Genomic DNA, 16,465 nt, shown 5'->3' with positions numbered 1-16,465 from the left:
TCCAATCACTGTTCTGCTGAATTGATGGCAGCTGCACTGCAGGAGAATGGAGCCACCATCACTGCAGGGCAGCAGTAGTGGCTTCTTCACCGCCTGGCTCCTTTAAGCCCCTCTCTTGGCCACTGTCATTCTCCACACTAGTCTATGAGTGATACTTTCCAATGGCAAAACTGATCATCTCACTCTTCTTTAAATCTCTTCAATGGCAGTCAATCATCCATACCTCACACATGTTGAGGTCCCACTGGTAAATGTGATCAATATTTATGATAACCTCCCTAGAAGGATGATACTTTCATCTCTGGAAAAATGACAGGTTATGAAGAAAAGGATGGACTTCAGAGAAATGATCCACTTTTGAGATGATAATGAGAAAAAGACTTGTTTGGTCATGATAAGCTGAATTTATCAGTAATTCAGAAATATTTATGTAATAGCAGAGTCTCAGCAAGGTAGATGTCTTAAAATGGATCTACTTGGGCCCCACCAAAAAGCATTAATCTAGGTACATCTTTGACATTACTTAAATCTTTTCAGGTCTTAAGATACCAGGCAAAGCATCTGCATTTTGGACAGTATCATATAAACCACTGTCAAGATAAGACCCAACTAGCTCTACTGAATGACCAATAAGGCCTCTTTGGTTCAACAGTAATGCTACATGACTTAAAGATTCAAATCTGCCCTAATTCAGGCCACAGGTTTAAAAAAATGTCCAATGTGTGACTTCCCTGGCAGCCCAGTGGTTAAGAATGCTGCAATTTCCAGTGCAGGGGCATGGGTTTGATCTCTGATAGGCAAACTAATAAGATCTCACATGTCTGCTCCCCCCAAAAAGAGAAAAACAAAAATGTCCAATCTTTGGACAGCTTATGCCACATGACAAGAAGCCAGAAGAACTATTACATCTGATAAAATCACCTTGCTAATGCCAGGTCAACAGTTTTAGTACAGAATATGCTCATTCCAAAAATTATTCCATTTCTTCCCTTAAAATATACCATCCTGCCATGTGTGGCTAGGAAATGAGGAAAAGTAAACACAAAACACAAACCACATTTTGCTCCTAGCATGTCAGCCTTTTAAACGAGGGCTTTGTGGGGTTCAGAGGAAAGCAAGCCTATGCAGGTCTCTCACATACTGAAAGCTCCCTAATATGGTCAGAGATGAGTTTTGCTAGTGGGTAAGGTCAATGCTCATCCACCCATCATCCCAAGATGCTGGCATTTTACCAGGCTTCCTTGACGTTACCAGAACTGGTCCCTGACTGAAATAATCTCTGGCCAAGAGGCGACAGTTGACCCAATGTTAGCTTCTGGCTCTTGCGGCTGAGAGAAGAGGAGGGTCTTCTCTGCACAGTCTCCCCTGCATCCCACCTCTCCAGCTAGGAGAAGCCCCCACCACAGACAGCAGCAAGTGAATGGGCGCCGACGGTAAACCTCAGGCTCAGGCTTCCCTGGTGGGCCAGCGGCTGAGAATCTGCCTGCCAGTGCAGGAGATACAGGTTCAATCCCTGGTCAGCGAAGATCCCACATGCCATAGGGCAACTAAGGCCACATGCCACAACTACTGAAGCCTGACCACTCCAGAGCTTGTGCTCTGCAACAGGAGAAGCCACCACAAGAAGCCTGAGCACCACAACTAGAGACAGTCCCCGCTCAGTGCAATTAGACAAAGCCCATGTGCAGCAACAGAGAACGAGTGAAGCCAAAAAATAATAAATAAAAAGTTTAAAAAATCTTATGTTCAAGACTACAAATGAGTTTCTTTTTTTTAACACATCTTCAAATTATTTAACTTGCACAAATTACCCAGAAAAATGTTTTCCCTCACAAAATGTTTTTTAAAAATCTCGACAAGTCAAACAGTCTGGGGACCTACTGAAAAGATATGGGATTTAATGGTGGTGCCATAGCAAATTTCTAATCTGAGCCACGTTATGTAGTGTAACAATTTTTTTTTTTTTTTTTTGAAATTTCAGAAACGTATTTAAGTACTGACTTTCAGCTCTGGTTATTTTTCAAGTGCATCTATATAAACTAGAACAGTCTATCCTACACCAGACAGAAATTAACAGTGCTTTAGAAACAATGACTATGTATGACAAAATCCCCCCCCCCTCAAAAAAAGAGAACCCTACAGAAGAAAACAAAACATTTATAGAGGAGAACAGCCAGGAAAGTAAATTTTTCAAGACACTCCATAGGTATAAAAACAATTTTTACTATACACATTGAATTAGCAGACCCATGAGATAAATTACTCTTTACAGAGTCTATTTAATCTAGGTAATAAATAGGATCTACCATTTTATTAGAGGAACAAAGCAATCCCTGATTAGATGCACTACAACAAATTAAGGGAAAAGAAAGTGAGATTATTCAAATTCAGGGAAGATTACTCATCATTCACTAAGGTGAAAGGCAAACAAAAACATGGAGAAGAGCTCAAATATTGAAGGTTTCTAATTTTCCAGATGTCATTTCAGTTTTCTAATTACAAAATCATAGCTTTAAAATGTAAAACCACCGGGTTACTTACTTCTGATAGACCTTTCTAATTTCCTTACAAGTTCTTTCGCTTTCAACTCTATATCATGCCCAAAAGAATACTGTTTTTTCCTCAACCCACCCAGATTCTAAAACCCCACTGCAGACCCTCTCAGCCATGAAGCATGCAACGACCCTCAAGACCCTTTCAACATGCTGACAGGATCTGCCAATACACAGGGCCAGGACAGGGGGGCGAGGAAGTGTCATTCCCTGGGATTTAAATGGGCCCCTTGGTCAAAGGAGAACAGCTAAAGATATTAAAGATACCAAAAGTCTGCTCCATTCAGATGCCAACATTTTAAGCAACTGGGAAAGACAAAACAGGTATGAACACTAGCATAAAAATCTTTCTTTAAATTCAGTGTTTGTCAAATACCAACTTTTTCTTTTATTCCTTTCTGTTTCTGATCTTTGGAAAAACCACATCAGTATCAAATGTCACTCAGTTCTTATTCAAACAGAGGAAAGCAGACACAGCGGCTGCACCCATGACTTAGCTGACCTGGGCTCTCAGTAAAAACAAACCTGTATAAATCACCAGATGTAAGCAATTGGGTAGTGATCACTTTAATTAATTGAACAGCTTTCCTGAAATTTACTGTATAATTTCAACCCTCCCAACACCTTTCCCAGATGCAACTAACAATGGTGTTTTTTTTTCCCTTAAGTTGTTTAAAGGAGGAAAACATTTTTAACTTCAGTGGCTTAAATGTATTTTTAAATTAATCAAGATGGATGTGGTAAACTATTTCATTTTAGAAATCAAACCATGCTCCTTCGAAATGACTTTAAAGGCTGAAAGTCAAAATTATTCTAAAACATCTCCAATGTGTAAATATAAACACATCATCTGACCTAATAATACAGAAAAATGTAACACAACTTAATCTTATTTGAAAACTCAGATATGCAAAAGGACATGCAATGATACTTCTAACTTCAATCACCTATTGAATTTTAACTGTATGAAGTGGATAGTTTGATTTGATGTTTCTCAACTTGATTTCCACTGCAGGTGTCACACTTAAAAGAGGATACCCAAAGCTTTCTTATCAACTCCATTTCTCCTCCCCAAATAGCTTATTCTCCACGGAACTATATAATACTGAATCCATAGATCCCATGCCAACCATTGAGTGATACAAGAATTTAAGTCCTAGTCTACCATAATCAAATACATGTCTCTGTCATGTGAAGGTGGCTTCTCTGAATCTTGGAGGTCACAGCAGCAAAGGATGGCAATGTATAAAGCATCCTTGCTACAATGATACTGAAAATTTAGGAGAGAGAAAGAGAGGCTAGGAAACAAGTTAACCAGTTTATAGGAAGCATATTGTGCTTGTAAGATCTGTAGTCTAGCCCATATGAAACTGCTCCCCATGGTCCATGCAAACATACATGTGAAATCCTTCTAACATCCACTTACAAGGAGAGAAGTGTAATATTTGTTGTAACTGGTCCTAAATTTGGAATGGTCTCCAATTCATTGTTGTTCAGTTTCCTATAAAGCCAAAGAGAGAGAGAGAGAGAAGCTGATTACACAATCTGTATTCCGTAAAGGTGAAAACGTTATAAATTCATTTAAAGATCCCTCTCCCAAGTTAAAGGTTTTAAATATTGGGTTGGCCAAAAAGTTCACTCCAGTTTTTCCATAAGACGGTATGGAAAAACCTGAATGAACTTCTTGGTCAACCCAATAATTATTGTAACCCAAATGCTCTTTACAATCAAATACTGTGATGGGTAATATATTTGATTCAAACCTCAAACAGGAAAGAGCTGAACTCACACTTCTCGAAGGCTGTGAAGGTGGCTCAAGGAACTTGCCTTGATGAAAGACAATCTGTTGTGACTTAAGTCTCTGTGGAAAAAAAAAAAAAAAATAAAATTGTTAAGTAGTTTCCAAAAATCACTAACAGTGCTTAATGATGTGCAGGACAGATTGGATTTATGAACTCTCTCTCTCAACACCAGCTACAACATGAGAAATAATTGGTCTATCCTGTCCATAAACTAGAGGGCAAAATCCAAAATACAAACTCTGAGGACAAAATTAGTTTAGGAGGCTGGCAGATTCAAATGCTCCAAGCCCACAAATGTTTTAGGAGATGGTTTTTGGCCCAGGGTGAACAGATCTTTGTGAACTGGTTGTTTTGCCTCACCCTCCCTACCCCCTGCCATCTCCTCACTTCCAACTTGATATGATGAAGTCATAGCTTATGAAAAGTGGCTAATTAGGCAGGTTGCTGAAACTAAAATGTCTAAAGAAACCTTTTTATTATCGTAAAACTAAGTATCAAAGTCCTTATTACAGTCAAAGAAAGTAGAAATTGCTTTTCATACATATTTGTTTCCCTGGATTAGGGCACCAAATTATTTAAAGTACTGGGGTGTGTGTGTGTGTGTGTGTGTGTGTTGAGAGGGTAGGAAACAACCCAACTTCTGTGTGTGTGTGTGTGTGTGTGTGTATTGCGAGGGTAGGAAACAACCCAACCTTTTTCTGAATTTCCCCAAATCTCAATATCTCAATATAATGTGTAATTTAAAGCACATCAACCACCTAACACAGTTAAGCAGACTGTTCAGAACCTGTGATCAGGTTTCTTTTCAATCATTAAAATAAATCTGCTTCTAACTCAGAGATTCCTTATAACTTAGTAACATTTCTACAGGACATCAGTATTTAAAAGAAAGCAAAACCAAACTCCTACATGTTCAGTGTTCTAGGACAGGCCATCAGCTCAGCATTCAAGAGTCAAAATGTGAAACAAAATCTAGCAAAATACTTGGTTATACTGACTATATGCCTTCAAACTGGCCTAAAGAAAATGACATGGCTGAACATCTACTGAAGACCAGCCTGACAAATAGGATGGGCGAAAGCTCTCCCACTGAAAAATGTGTACCCAATCCCACCAGATTAATTTCTTCAGTGTTTAAAAGTGAAGGTTTTTAAATAACCCAAGTTAGAGATAACCAAACTTGACTGGAGAAGAGCAGGAACCATGTGCTCCTAAGTATGCCACTCCCTCTGCCTGCCCCCTATGGGAAAAAAAAAAAACCTGCAGAGAAATCACATTCAGAGAAGCCCAGTGTTACTCTGTGTACATCTATTAAGTAACAATTAGAAATTAGAGATCCTTTTTCAGTCTTTGCATTTTTTGTTTTGAGAATAAACCTGGATCTATTTCATCAAAAAGGAAAAAAAGAAGTAATTTTTTTTTTTTGCAAAGGTTTTATTTGAAGCATGTTTGCCTAAAGACCTACCAGACAGTAACAGACATGAGTAGATTTGTTCTGGTAGAGTTATAACATGAAGGGAAAAAAAAAAAACCTGGCACAGTCTTTAAACTATAAAAGTCCTGCAATTACAACCACTGCCGTGCATGCTCCCCACGCTGGAGCCACTTTCCCTCACGGCCCAGCTCGAGTCCATCTGGAGTTCATCAAGGAAACCGTGAGCCCAACAACTCACGTTCGGATTCAGACAAAAACCTGTGTGCTTTTAGCACCACAGACAGTCACAGATTTCCCACGGGCTTTAAAAAAACAACCAAGAAAAAGAGGCCTTCACCTGGGAGGCAGCCTGAATCAACAGAAAGGCTCATTTGGACTCACTTAGCTAAAGAACATTGCACTCGGCCTATTGGGCCGCATCCCTATTGTTCAGAGGAAAGGTGGCACCCATCTGGCATTTCCAGCTCACACAGGTGATTTCCTTTCTAATGAGAAAAAAACAAAAATTCCTCTCTCTCATTTTTCTCAGGGCCACGCTGTGAAAAAAATAAAAGTTAAAAAAGATGGAGTGCTTCAACTTTTTCCCTCCTCCCTACCAGTAGTGGGATGAAATCTCCAACAAAAGACCTTTAAAATGAGAAACTGCCTTCAGAGAACAGGGCACATGCTGGGGACCCCTCACTTCTGATCCATAAGCAGGAGCAGGCAACCTGAAATAGTTCAGTTACTGCAACACACTTCCATTCCTGAGTTTTGCATACTATTAAAACCACAGTATATGTGGGAGAGAAAAAGAAACACCCCGAAGTGACTTTATTGTTAAATACTTGAAGCCTTAAAACTTTAAATGTACTTAAATTTAGGTTTCATACAGTTTATGTTTCAGAAATGATCCAAGGACGTCACATTTTTGTAAATCTTCCCTTGTATTGTTTTTTATGGCTAGATCACTAAAAATACCACAAAAACAGATTCAACTTGTACGATGTCAATGTTTTCTGAAATCCCATTACAGTCAGTAAGGCAGGCAGATTCTTCGTTTTTACAGTTCCAGTAATGAACATCCGATTCCCCAGGAAACCTTTTCTAAAAAAACTTTTTGTAATGAGGTTAATAAATGGGAAAGGTGGTGAGGCAGAGAGGTGTTAACTATTTACCCAAAACTCAGCTGGCCAAACACTTGAAAACCAAACTCTACACAGGAGAGAGAAGTCTCTCTTCCTGCATATTAGTAAGTGGATAAATATATATGAAAATAATTCATTTACAACATTTGGTCCCAGTTCTCAATTTCTTTCTTTTAGCATTTGGAAATCTGACTTCCAAGTCAAATTTTAAAATGCAAATCCGGCACAGCTTCTTAATCAATCCCACTGGGGCCTGCAGAGCTGCTAATTCAGCAGAAATCTGGAAAGCCGAAAGACAAAAAGCCAGGCTGTAGCTGTTTCAAGACACTGATCCAAAGTGACTCATAAATCAGCCTGCTATGTTCAAGTTTTTGTCTGGAAAATACAGAAAAACAGCTGTGAAAACCAGAAGGACTATTACCCCCCAACCCCAGCCTGAGTTCTGGTATGGACCAGAGGATTTATAACAGGCAGATACTAAAGAAGTCACACCAGCAGAAAGTATCTTCCAGACTTTTTTTTTTTTTTTTTGGCCTGAGCTCAGCTAACCCAAACCTTTCTATTGTGATAAGACAAATAATTCTGAAATTCCAGTGAGGTTTTAAAACTACTTGAAGCTCTTACTGACAACTGGGCAACTTTTCCCTCCTTTGGCTAAGTAAACATATTCTAACTAGCCCTCCTCTTTGGGTTCAGAACTCCTTGCAAGCACACAGTCTAGATGTAAACTCAAGTCTGCCTTTAAAGACAGTTGTAAGGAACGTTTCAAATAGTGACCATTTTAAGAGCCACTTTCATTAAAGTATTAGAAGTCCCTTTTTTTTTTTTTTTAAGAGAACTGTGATATTATTATTTTACAGCTCAAACAATTCAACTTTTCATGTATGGGATTCTTATGGCCCTAAAATCACAACTGAATAAAGTGGAAAAAATACATACACACATGTGTATTATAGAGATTAAATTTTTAACTTGCCAATTCAACAAATGAAACAAAAGCTATGCACCAAACTTTTCTGAAGAATGCTCTCATGAAATATTCCTAAGCAAACTTTTACTTTCTTAATTACCTCATGTCAATGTATGGCAAAACCAACCAATATAATATTGTAAAATAATTAGCCTCCAAAAAATAATAATAATAATAATAAAAACAAACAAACAAAAAGATATGGGGAAGAACAACATGCATTTTGCTATGTATTTCTAAACTCGGGGCCAGTCTACCGAAAAGCTTTTCTAATTAAGTAAAATTTAAGCAGCAGCTATCTTCGCCTCCTGTTCCAAACACCAAATAACAGAGAAGTTAAAGCTCAATTCTATGAATTCTTCTGCTCATTTCAAAGGTGAAAAGAGGAGACCTCTAGAGCTTTAGGCACAAACAAAAGAAACATTTACAATAAAGAATCTGGACCACATGGTTTGGTGACAACTACAAAGTTGGTTAAAAGTCACACATGTACAAGAATGACAGAACTGTCCAGTGAGTGATCACGGTGGGGCTTCTGACAACAGACTGAGCGCTTATTTGCACAAGTGGAACTTATTTTCACATACGTTTAAGGAATGTGGACTTGTATTGAGACAATTGACTGCTGGCGGAAATGTAATTAAAGATTGTGCTAACCAAATAAACTGTAATTTGTTTTTAGTGTGCCACCAAATTATCTGGAAAACAAAATCCTAATTAGGTCAACTACTTTTAAGACAACGTTTAAATAGGTATCAAACCCCTTTTGGTTTAACTCAACTTCTAATCAAGAGCACTACAGTTTTTTTTTAAGACGTCCAATTTTTAAAAAAGACATTCACACAAAAATATATTGCATACTGGCATGATCCGACAGGCCACTTAACTCGGAGAAACTACTGAAAGTTAGAGCACGTGAATGATCTGAGCCATTCTAAACACACCCCAGGAAGCACGGTGTTCATTCTTTCTCAACCCTCTATTATTCATAAGTGTTCACCTCCAGTCATTCAAATGTTCAGTTCCACATGTTGTCAATAGAGCCATTCACATCTCATGAATAAGGCAGCATGACCTCCACAAGAGGCAATTGAACAGAATTAGCCACAACTAATTGAAAGTCTCCCTGTTTTAGGTTAAAGTCCTTATCTCCTTCTTCAATTGTAATAAAAACTACTAAACAAGACATCCCACGATAAGAGATTACATATCAATCTAAAACTCTCTTAACTTTTTAAAAAATTAAGGCACATCAACACAAAGCATATGCTTTTCCGTAGTTGACAATTCTACATTTCACAAAAAAAGACTGGTGAGCACAGAGATTTAAAAGCAGAGTTTTTTAAACAACCTATCCAAACTTTCTACCACTACTATTTGGAATGTTAGGATAGTTGACTAGAAGTTTCAAGAGTTTCAAATCTCCACTACTACTCGGTTAGGCCCAAATCTGAGTATTAACGATAGACTGCACTTTTGCTTCTTTTCAACAGGATAGCTACTTTAAAAAAAAGAAATACAAGTTTTGACTGTTAACATTTTGCACCAGTCCTCCAATTTTAACAAAACGAGGGCTCGGAGAGAACAAGGAGACGACATTTGGAAAAAATTAGCCTTTCCAACTAAACGACATTTTCTTCCTTGTTCTTTCACGCAGTTGGCAGTGATTTCAGGTTTTTCAGACTTCACAGCTAGCGTCCAAAAACTTTTATAACAGCACCCAGCGCTCTCTCCTAAACCGCCCGGTCGCGCTGAGAAGCCACAAAAATCACGCCTTCGGTTCTGAAAAAAAAAACTCTAGTTCCTTCCCTTCCATATCTACTGCTCAGTCTTGCCAACTTCTTGCCGGAATGGGGATGTGCTACAGTTTGGTCGAAGAGGGGAATTTACGGAATTTACTAACGCGAAATTAAGCGAGGGTAAAGAACAACAAAATGATGTCTACCATTGCTTGGTTAGTGACCTAACTGCTCAAAGGGCTTCCCAAACGAAAGAGAGCGCTGGATTACTATAGTGTTGGGAACGCAAAAGGTGACTTGAACCTGTTAGAAACTATAGTTGAGCCGCGGGATCATACTCGTAAAGGGAGAACAGAAAACTCAGGGCGGCCGAAGCGTCAGCTCTGCCGCCCCGGACTGGGAAGGCGCGCATCTGAGACCCCTGGGCGAGCTCCGCGCGGACGCGGATTCCGTCCCCGGGAGTTGTCAGCGGCTCCATCGCGTCGCCCAGGTGCGGCCGGGCGGGGCAGGCCGGGGCCCACCTGCGCGGTCCGCCAAGCGCCGGGGGATGGAGAGGGACCGAGGCCCTTTTCCATCCCCGCGGGGCGCCGCTCGAGGCCTGGGAAAGAGGAGGTGCCCCGGAAAAAACTGCTGCGCGCCTAGCATCCTGGCCCCAAGCTTGCAGTCCCGAAACTCACGCGGTCCCTCCTCCGCCGGTTGGAAGAATACTTACAGCCGAGCGATCCAGGACGGAAGCGGCTCGGGAAGGTGCGCCAGCCGCTGGCGACTGCAGTCCAGGAGGTCCCCGAGGCAGCGGCACTGAGCGGGACACTGGTGCTCAGCGCCGACCCCAGAGGGCGGCCCCAGCGCCTCGAGGCCGCCGCCCTCGGCCGGGCCCGCGTGCCCCAGCACCTCGCACAGCAGCAGCCCCAGCGCCGCCGCGAGCGCGCGGAGCCTTGGCGCGCCCATCGTGGTCCCGCAGCTTCTCGCTCGGCCCGGGTCTCCGCACGCTCGGGGCCCGGCACCAACTTCCAGCCGGGAGTGGACGCCCGCGCTCGGGGCCGCGTGCGCGCGCCCCCCTCTCGCGCCCGCAGGTGAGCCCCTTTTTTCTCAATCCACACAGCAGAGCTCTTTCGTGCCCCCGGGCAGCGACAGGGAAGCCGAAACCAACGGCCAGCTGTGGCAGAGTTGCAGCAGGAGCAGCGTCCGCGCACCCAGGCCCTTCTTGCCCGCAAAAGAAACTTTTTCGCCTCCTCCTTGCCGCTGAGCGCCAAGTCCCGGTGCGCCGGAGCCGAGGGGCGGTGCTGCCCAGACCCGCGCGCGCCCATTGGCCAGCCCGGCCTGTGGCCCTCGCGGCCACGTGACAATAACAAGGTTCCCGCCCCCGGCCGGAGCGCGGGAGAAAGTGGAGCTGAGATTGTAGGAAATTCGGAGTTATATTTTCCAGCCTCTCGGGCCACAAGTCTCCACTACGTCCTGGGAAACATATATCAAATGGAGTTGAAGAGAAAAAAGGAGTGAGCAAACAAGTGAGCACATTTTAGGCCAGCTTTCGGAGTAGGAGGTATTTCGGGGCACTTCAGGGGAGCAAAGTTAAGTTCTATTATTAGGAGACCTTGCATTCCAAATTTTAAAAAGAAGTATAAATTATCTTACCATTCACACAGGAAACAATGGTTTAAATAAAAATACAGGTTGTTTTTTTTTTTTTTTAAGTCTTAAACACTGGTTGGGCTTTTTTCCCATACGTCAGCTCCAATAGTAAAACGAATTGTAAAATGTAAAAGTCATGGTATTAGAAACGGTATACTGAGTTACATACAAATAGCCAGCCTTAGTGCTTTGGATAGAACTGGGTGGAAAGTGTGGGAAATGACCTTCTCGTATACCTCAGTGGCAATCATAGATTGCATGCAATAAGTAAATAAATAAAAGTAGTCACCATAATGTTTTAAAGCCAAATGAAAACAAGGACCTTGGAGGAAAAATTAATATATGCACCATGGTTCACCTGTGCCTGAGTGATGACAAATTGTGATTGAGAATGCTACCAGACTCGAAGTAGTACTTGCCTGTTCCCTCTGCTGGGGGATGATTCAGGCCTACAGGACTTACCAGTGAAATCTGTACTTTGACTTACCCTTGCAGGTGACTGTGACCACACGAAATGATGGAGACCTCAGAGACCAAATGGGAATGCCCTCCTACTCTGGGGGAGGAGATACACCCATGGAAGGTAACTAACTTCTTTGTAGCAAAAACTGAAAGCTTACTTTATACTTTCAGGAATTCCCTGGCAGTCCAGTGGTTATGACACCATGGGCTTCCACTGCAGGGGGCACAGGTTTGATCCCAAGTCAGGGAACTAAGATCCTGCAAGCTGTGTAGCCATGGTTAAAAAATAATATAGTACCACCAAATCAGCAGTGAGTTCACCATGTGGACTTCCCTGGCAATGCAATGGTTGACTCCACATTTTCAATGCAGTGGGGGGGTGGGCACCAGACTGATCCCTGGTCAGGGAAATAATATCCCACCTGCTGTCTGAGACAATCAAAAGCTAAAGAGTGAAAAAAACTCCCAAAACCGTTCACCTCCACACACTGTTTCTTGAGTGTCTGTCATCTGCCAATGCATCCCTTGGGGCTGCTTAAATTGCTCATTACTGAGGAGTGGAAGCCGCTGGGAGAGGTGAGTTTAACTGCAACTCACACTCATTGATTTCCACTGTAGCCAGTTACCTGAATGAACACTCAGATTCATGAGTGTGGGGAAAGATTCAACTCGGAAATTGAAAGCCACCACTTTAGATGTGACATCCCTTTCTCTTCTGTCCAGCTACTGTTGACATCCAGCCCACCACTTTTTTATTTTTGATGATTACAATTAGAAAATATTTATAATGAAGGCACTTCAGTTTTGAGTGATTATTTTGCCTACTTGGGAATGGTCAATGCATACCCCAGTTATGGTATAGATTTCCTAGCTCAGTCACTCTTGTCTATTTTATATATGGACAATCAGGCTTAGTGAATTGAATTGGAGTTTTTAAAAAGAAGAAAGATGCCATTATACACATGCCATTAGGTGTAGGCATCGTGCCACCAGTATGGTGGCTTGCTCATTGATGTGTCACATCTGTGACAGATAGCTACCTCTTGGGGGTGGGTTGGCTCATTTTCCTTCTGCATTCTCTACTCTCCTTGTATTATTTCATCTTCTTTTGTGGAATTCCATTTATATCCACATGCTGATATTTACCACATCCATATTTCTAGCCCAGATCTTTCTCCTAAACTCCAGACCCATATATTCAGCCACTCATAAGGTGTCTCAAATTGGATATTCAAATATAACAACGTTTCTAGAATTGAATTTCACCAGTCTTGAAGCGTATTCCTTTTCACCTGAATTTACTATCTCAAGGAAGGATATCTGCCTCCATTTAGATGACTCCTGCCCTTTAGATATCCTCATTCTCACCACCACCCCTGCAGTCAATCAATTAGCAAGTCCTAATGAAACTAGCAGCTAAATACATTTCCTATCTCCATAGACATTATGCAAACTCAACCCTCATCAGCTCTTGCTTGGTTAACTGCTACAGACTCTTTCCCATCTGGCATTCCAGTCCTTTCTCCACAGTGCAGTCAAGTGATATCACAAAAGCTCAAATCTGCTCCTGTAATTCCACTGCCTGGTTCCTTTCTCCGGCTCCCACTGTCCTCAAGTTCAGTTCAGTTCAGTCGCTCAGTCGTGTCCGACTCTCCGCGACCCCATGAATCACAGCACGCCAGGCCTCCCTGTCCATCACCAACTCCCGGAGTACACTCAAACTCATGTCCACAGAGTCGGTGATGCCATCCAGCCATCTCATTCTCCGTCGTCCCCTTCTCCTCCCGCCCCCAACCTTTCCCAGCATCAGAGTCTTTTCCAGTGAGTCAACTCGTCTCATGAGGTGGCCAAAGTATTGGAGTTTCAGCTTTAGCATCAGTCCCTCCAATGAACATCCAGGATTGATCTCCTTTAGAATGGACTGGTTGGATCTCCTTGCAGTATAAGGGACTCTCAAGAGTCTTCTCCAACACCACAGTTCAAAAGCATCGATTCTTCGGCGATCAGCTTTCTTCACAGTCCAACTCTCACATCCATACATGACCACGGGAAAAACCATTGCCTTGACTAGACGGACCTTGGTCGGCAAAGTAATGTCTCTGCTTTTTAATATACTATCAAGGTTGGTCATAACTTTCCTTCCAAGGAGCAAGCGTCTTTTAATTTCATGGCTGCAATCAGCATCTGCAGTGATTTTGGAGCCCAAAAAAACAAAGTCTGACACTGTTTCCACTGTTTTTCCATCTATTTCCCATGAAGTGATGGGACCAGATGCCATGATCTTTGTTTTCTGAATGTTGAGCTTCAAGCCAACCTTTTCACTCTCCTCTTTCACTTTCATCAAGAGGCTTTTGAGTTCCTCTTCACTTTCTGCCATAAGGGTAGTGTCATCTGCATATCTGAGGTTATTGATATTTCTCCCAGCAATCTTGATTCCAGCTTGTGCTTCTTCCAGCCCAGCGTTCCTCATGATGTACTCTGCATATAAGTTAAATAAGCAAGGTGACAATATACAACCTTGACGCACTCCTTTTCCTATTTGGAACCAGTCTGTTGTTCCATGACCGGTTCTAACTGTTGCTTCCTGACCTGCATACAGGTTTCTCAAGAGGCAGGTCAGGTGGTCTGGGATTCCCATCTCTTTCAGAATGTTCCACAGTTTATTGTGATCCACACAGTCAAAGGCTTTGGCATAGTCAATGAAGCAGAAATAGATGTTTTTCTGAAGAGATTTTCCACTGTCCTCAAAGTAAAGTTTAAATTCCCTAGAGTGACTTAGGGAGTATTCGTGTGTGCTTGGCCTCTGCTTGCCTCTAACTCATTTTATTTGCTCATCTCTCTTTTACTCTAGGATCTACTTGCAGTTCTCTTCCTGTGCTGTGCTTTTTGCCTTTGGCCTTCCTTCACATACTGGTCCGTCTGTCCAGATCACTTTCTGCCCCTGTTCTGTCTGATTGGTTGGCCCTTCAACTTAAGCATCCTTCTTTTGGAGACGGTTTCCATGAGTCCTGTTTTGGCTGTCCCTCTAATGCATTCCCAGAACATCCAGTATTCACTGGAATGTAACTGGCCATTTCTACTCTAGTACTTCCTAACTAATGCTTAGAATTATTTCCACATAACCATGCTTCCTATATATCCTTTAAGGGTTTACCAAGTTTGTGCTGTTGATTAAGTTACTTAAATTTTCAGTACCTCAGTTTCTTCATCTGTAAGTTGGGAATACAATAAACACGCTCTTATTACCTGATTTCCATTCATCAGTTTACTGCATTAGCTGTCATTCTCTGCCCTCCTCTAAGATTTATGGACTAAGGCCCAAGACAAGCGGAAATCCAGTGGCTCCTAGCCCCTCCCCAGTACTCTGTTTGCAAGTTTGCTCCTACTCATTGTAGTTCTAGACTTGTTCATATCTATAATTACTCAATTAAATTAAATATTGCATCAACCACATACAAGTGCAACCAGAAAGTAACTTCATTACTATGATAATGAATTTGAAGCTTGGGAAAGATTCTTTACAGATAATAACTAATATCCAGTGCTATCAGATTAGATTTGCATGAGACAGTTGTAAAAACTGGGGAGAAATTAGAAATCTAGATTTCTTCACACAGATTGCTTTGCAAGCATCAAGTTCTTGTTTCACTTTAAATTTTAAATTGGGAATCAATTAGCAGGGGGTGTTTTATGGGTGTGATTTGTGCTTATTCAGAACTTCACATGGTTTTTGAGAAAGTGGACTATGATGCTATGGAAAGGATGTGTTTCACATTAAATATGGCTATTCTCCATCTCAATGGGCTTCCCAGGTGGCTCAGGGGTAAAGAATCTGCCTGTAATGTAGGAGATCTGGGTTTGGTTGCGGGGTCAGGAAGGTTCCCTAGAGACGGAAATGGCAACCTGCTCCAGTATTCTCACCTGGGAAATCCCTTGGACAGAGGAACCACAGAGGAATCCCATGGAACAGAGTCCATGGGATCACAAGAGTCAGATATGCCTTAGCGACTGAGCAGGAACACCATCCCAGTATATCCTGAGCCATGCAGTCAATAGAAAGTGGGACTAGTCCTAAGTGGAAACTTTAAATCAACGTAATGTTTTCACCAACTTCCCAAACCCTTCACAAAGTACAAGGCAGAACCTTCATGGCTTGTCTCCCTGAGCAGGTGAGAACAGATTGTTTTTGAGGTCTCTTGCAGCCCTGTGTAGCTTCCTTTAGTACTGATATCTGAACAATAGGGATGAAGGCACAGTGCCAAGAAAAATGGTCTGTATTGGCGGGAAAAAAGAAACAAAAAATTTTGTGTAATTTCCCAAAATTTATCAGTGAATAACAATGATCCCCAAAACACCCTTTATGTGTCACTGAATTCTCTGACCCTCTCATGGTGTTGTTATTCTGTACACACACACACACACACACGTGCACACACACACACACACACACAGAGTATTGTAGTATCAAATGGCAATTCTCAGCTCCTGTGTCTAATCTTTCATAAATAAGGATTTAGTGTGAGGTTTTCAGATTCATTTTGAATGTAGGTCTTTTAACATTTGGATTAAAACGTTCAAGTGTTGAATTTCTCTACTCCTTAGAGGTTTATACTGGTTAACTAGGCAGTTGAAAATTGACTCTCCATTGGAAATGACCTAAATCACACCAGACAGTTTCTCATTTATAACTTTGTCCTGGAGAATGGCAAGGCCCATCCATTTTCAAAACAGCCTCCTACCGTCCGT

At 41.8% G+C, this 16,465-nt stretch overlaps 1 protein-coding gene across 1 annotated transcript in view; it reads right to left on the bottom strand.

Moving 5' to 3' along the window:
- The window catches only part of LRIG3 (leucine rich repeats and immunoglobulin like domains 3), a 53,362-nt gene extending 42,483 nt beyond the window's left edge, over positions 1-10,879 (bottom strand). Inside the window, exons 1-3 of the mRNA XM_055395362.2 lie at positions 10,338-10,879; positions 4,342-4,413; positions 3,979-4,053 (exon numbers count right to left, since the gene is read on the bottom strand). Coding sequence (XP_055251337.2) covers positions 3,979-4,053; positions 4,342-4,413; positions 10,338-10,573 — 383 coding nt within the window. The 5' untranslated portion in view covers positions 10,574-10,879. The remainder of the gene's footprint in view (positions 1-3,978; positions 4,054-4,341; positions 4,414-10,337) is intronic.
- Between the last annotated feature and the right edge of the window lie 5,586 nt (positions 10,880-16,465).

Source organism: Moschus berezovskii, chromosome 6 (assembly GCF_049115385.1).
Source record: "Moschus berezovskii isolate FMDL1 chromosome 6, NW_MosBer_1.0, whole genome shotgun sequence".
In the NCBI taxonomy this organism is placed as follows: Eukaryota; Metazoa; Chordata; class Mammalia; order Artiodactyla; family Moschidae; genus Moschus; species Moschus berezovskii.
Note: the sequence above shows the minus strand (reverse complement) of the source record. Positions and strands in the feature narration are given on the sequence as shown.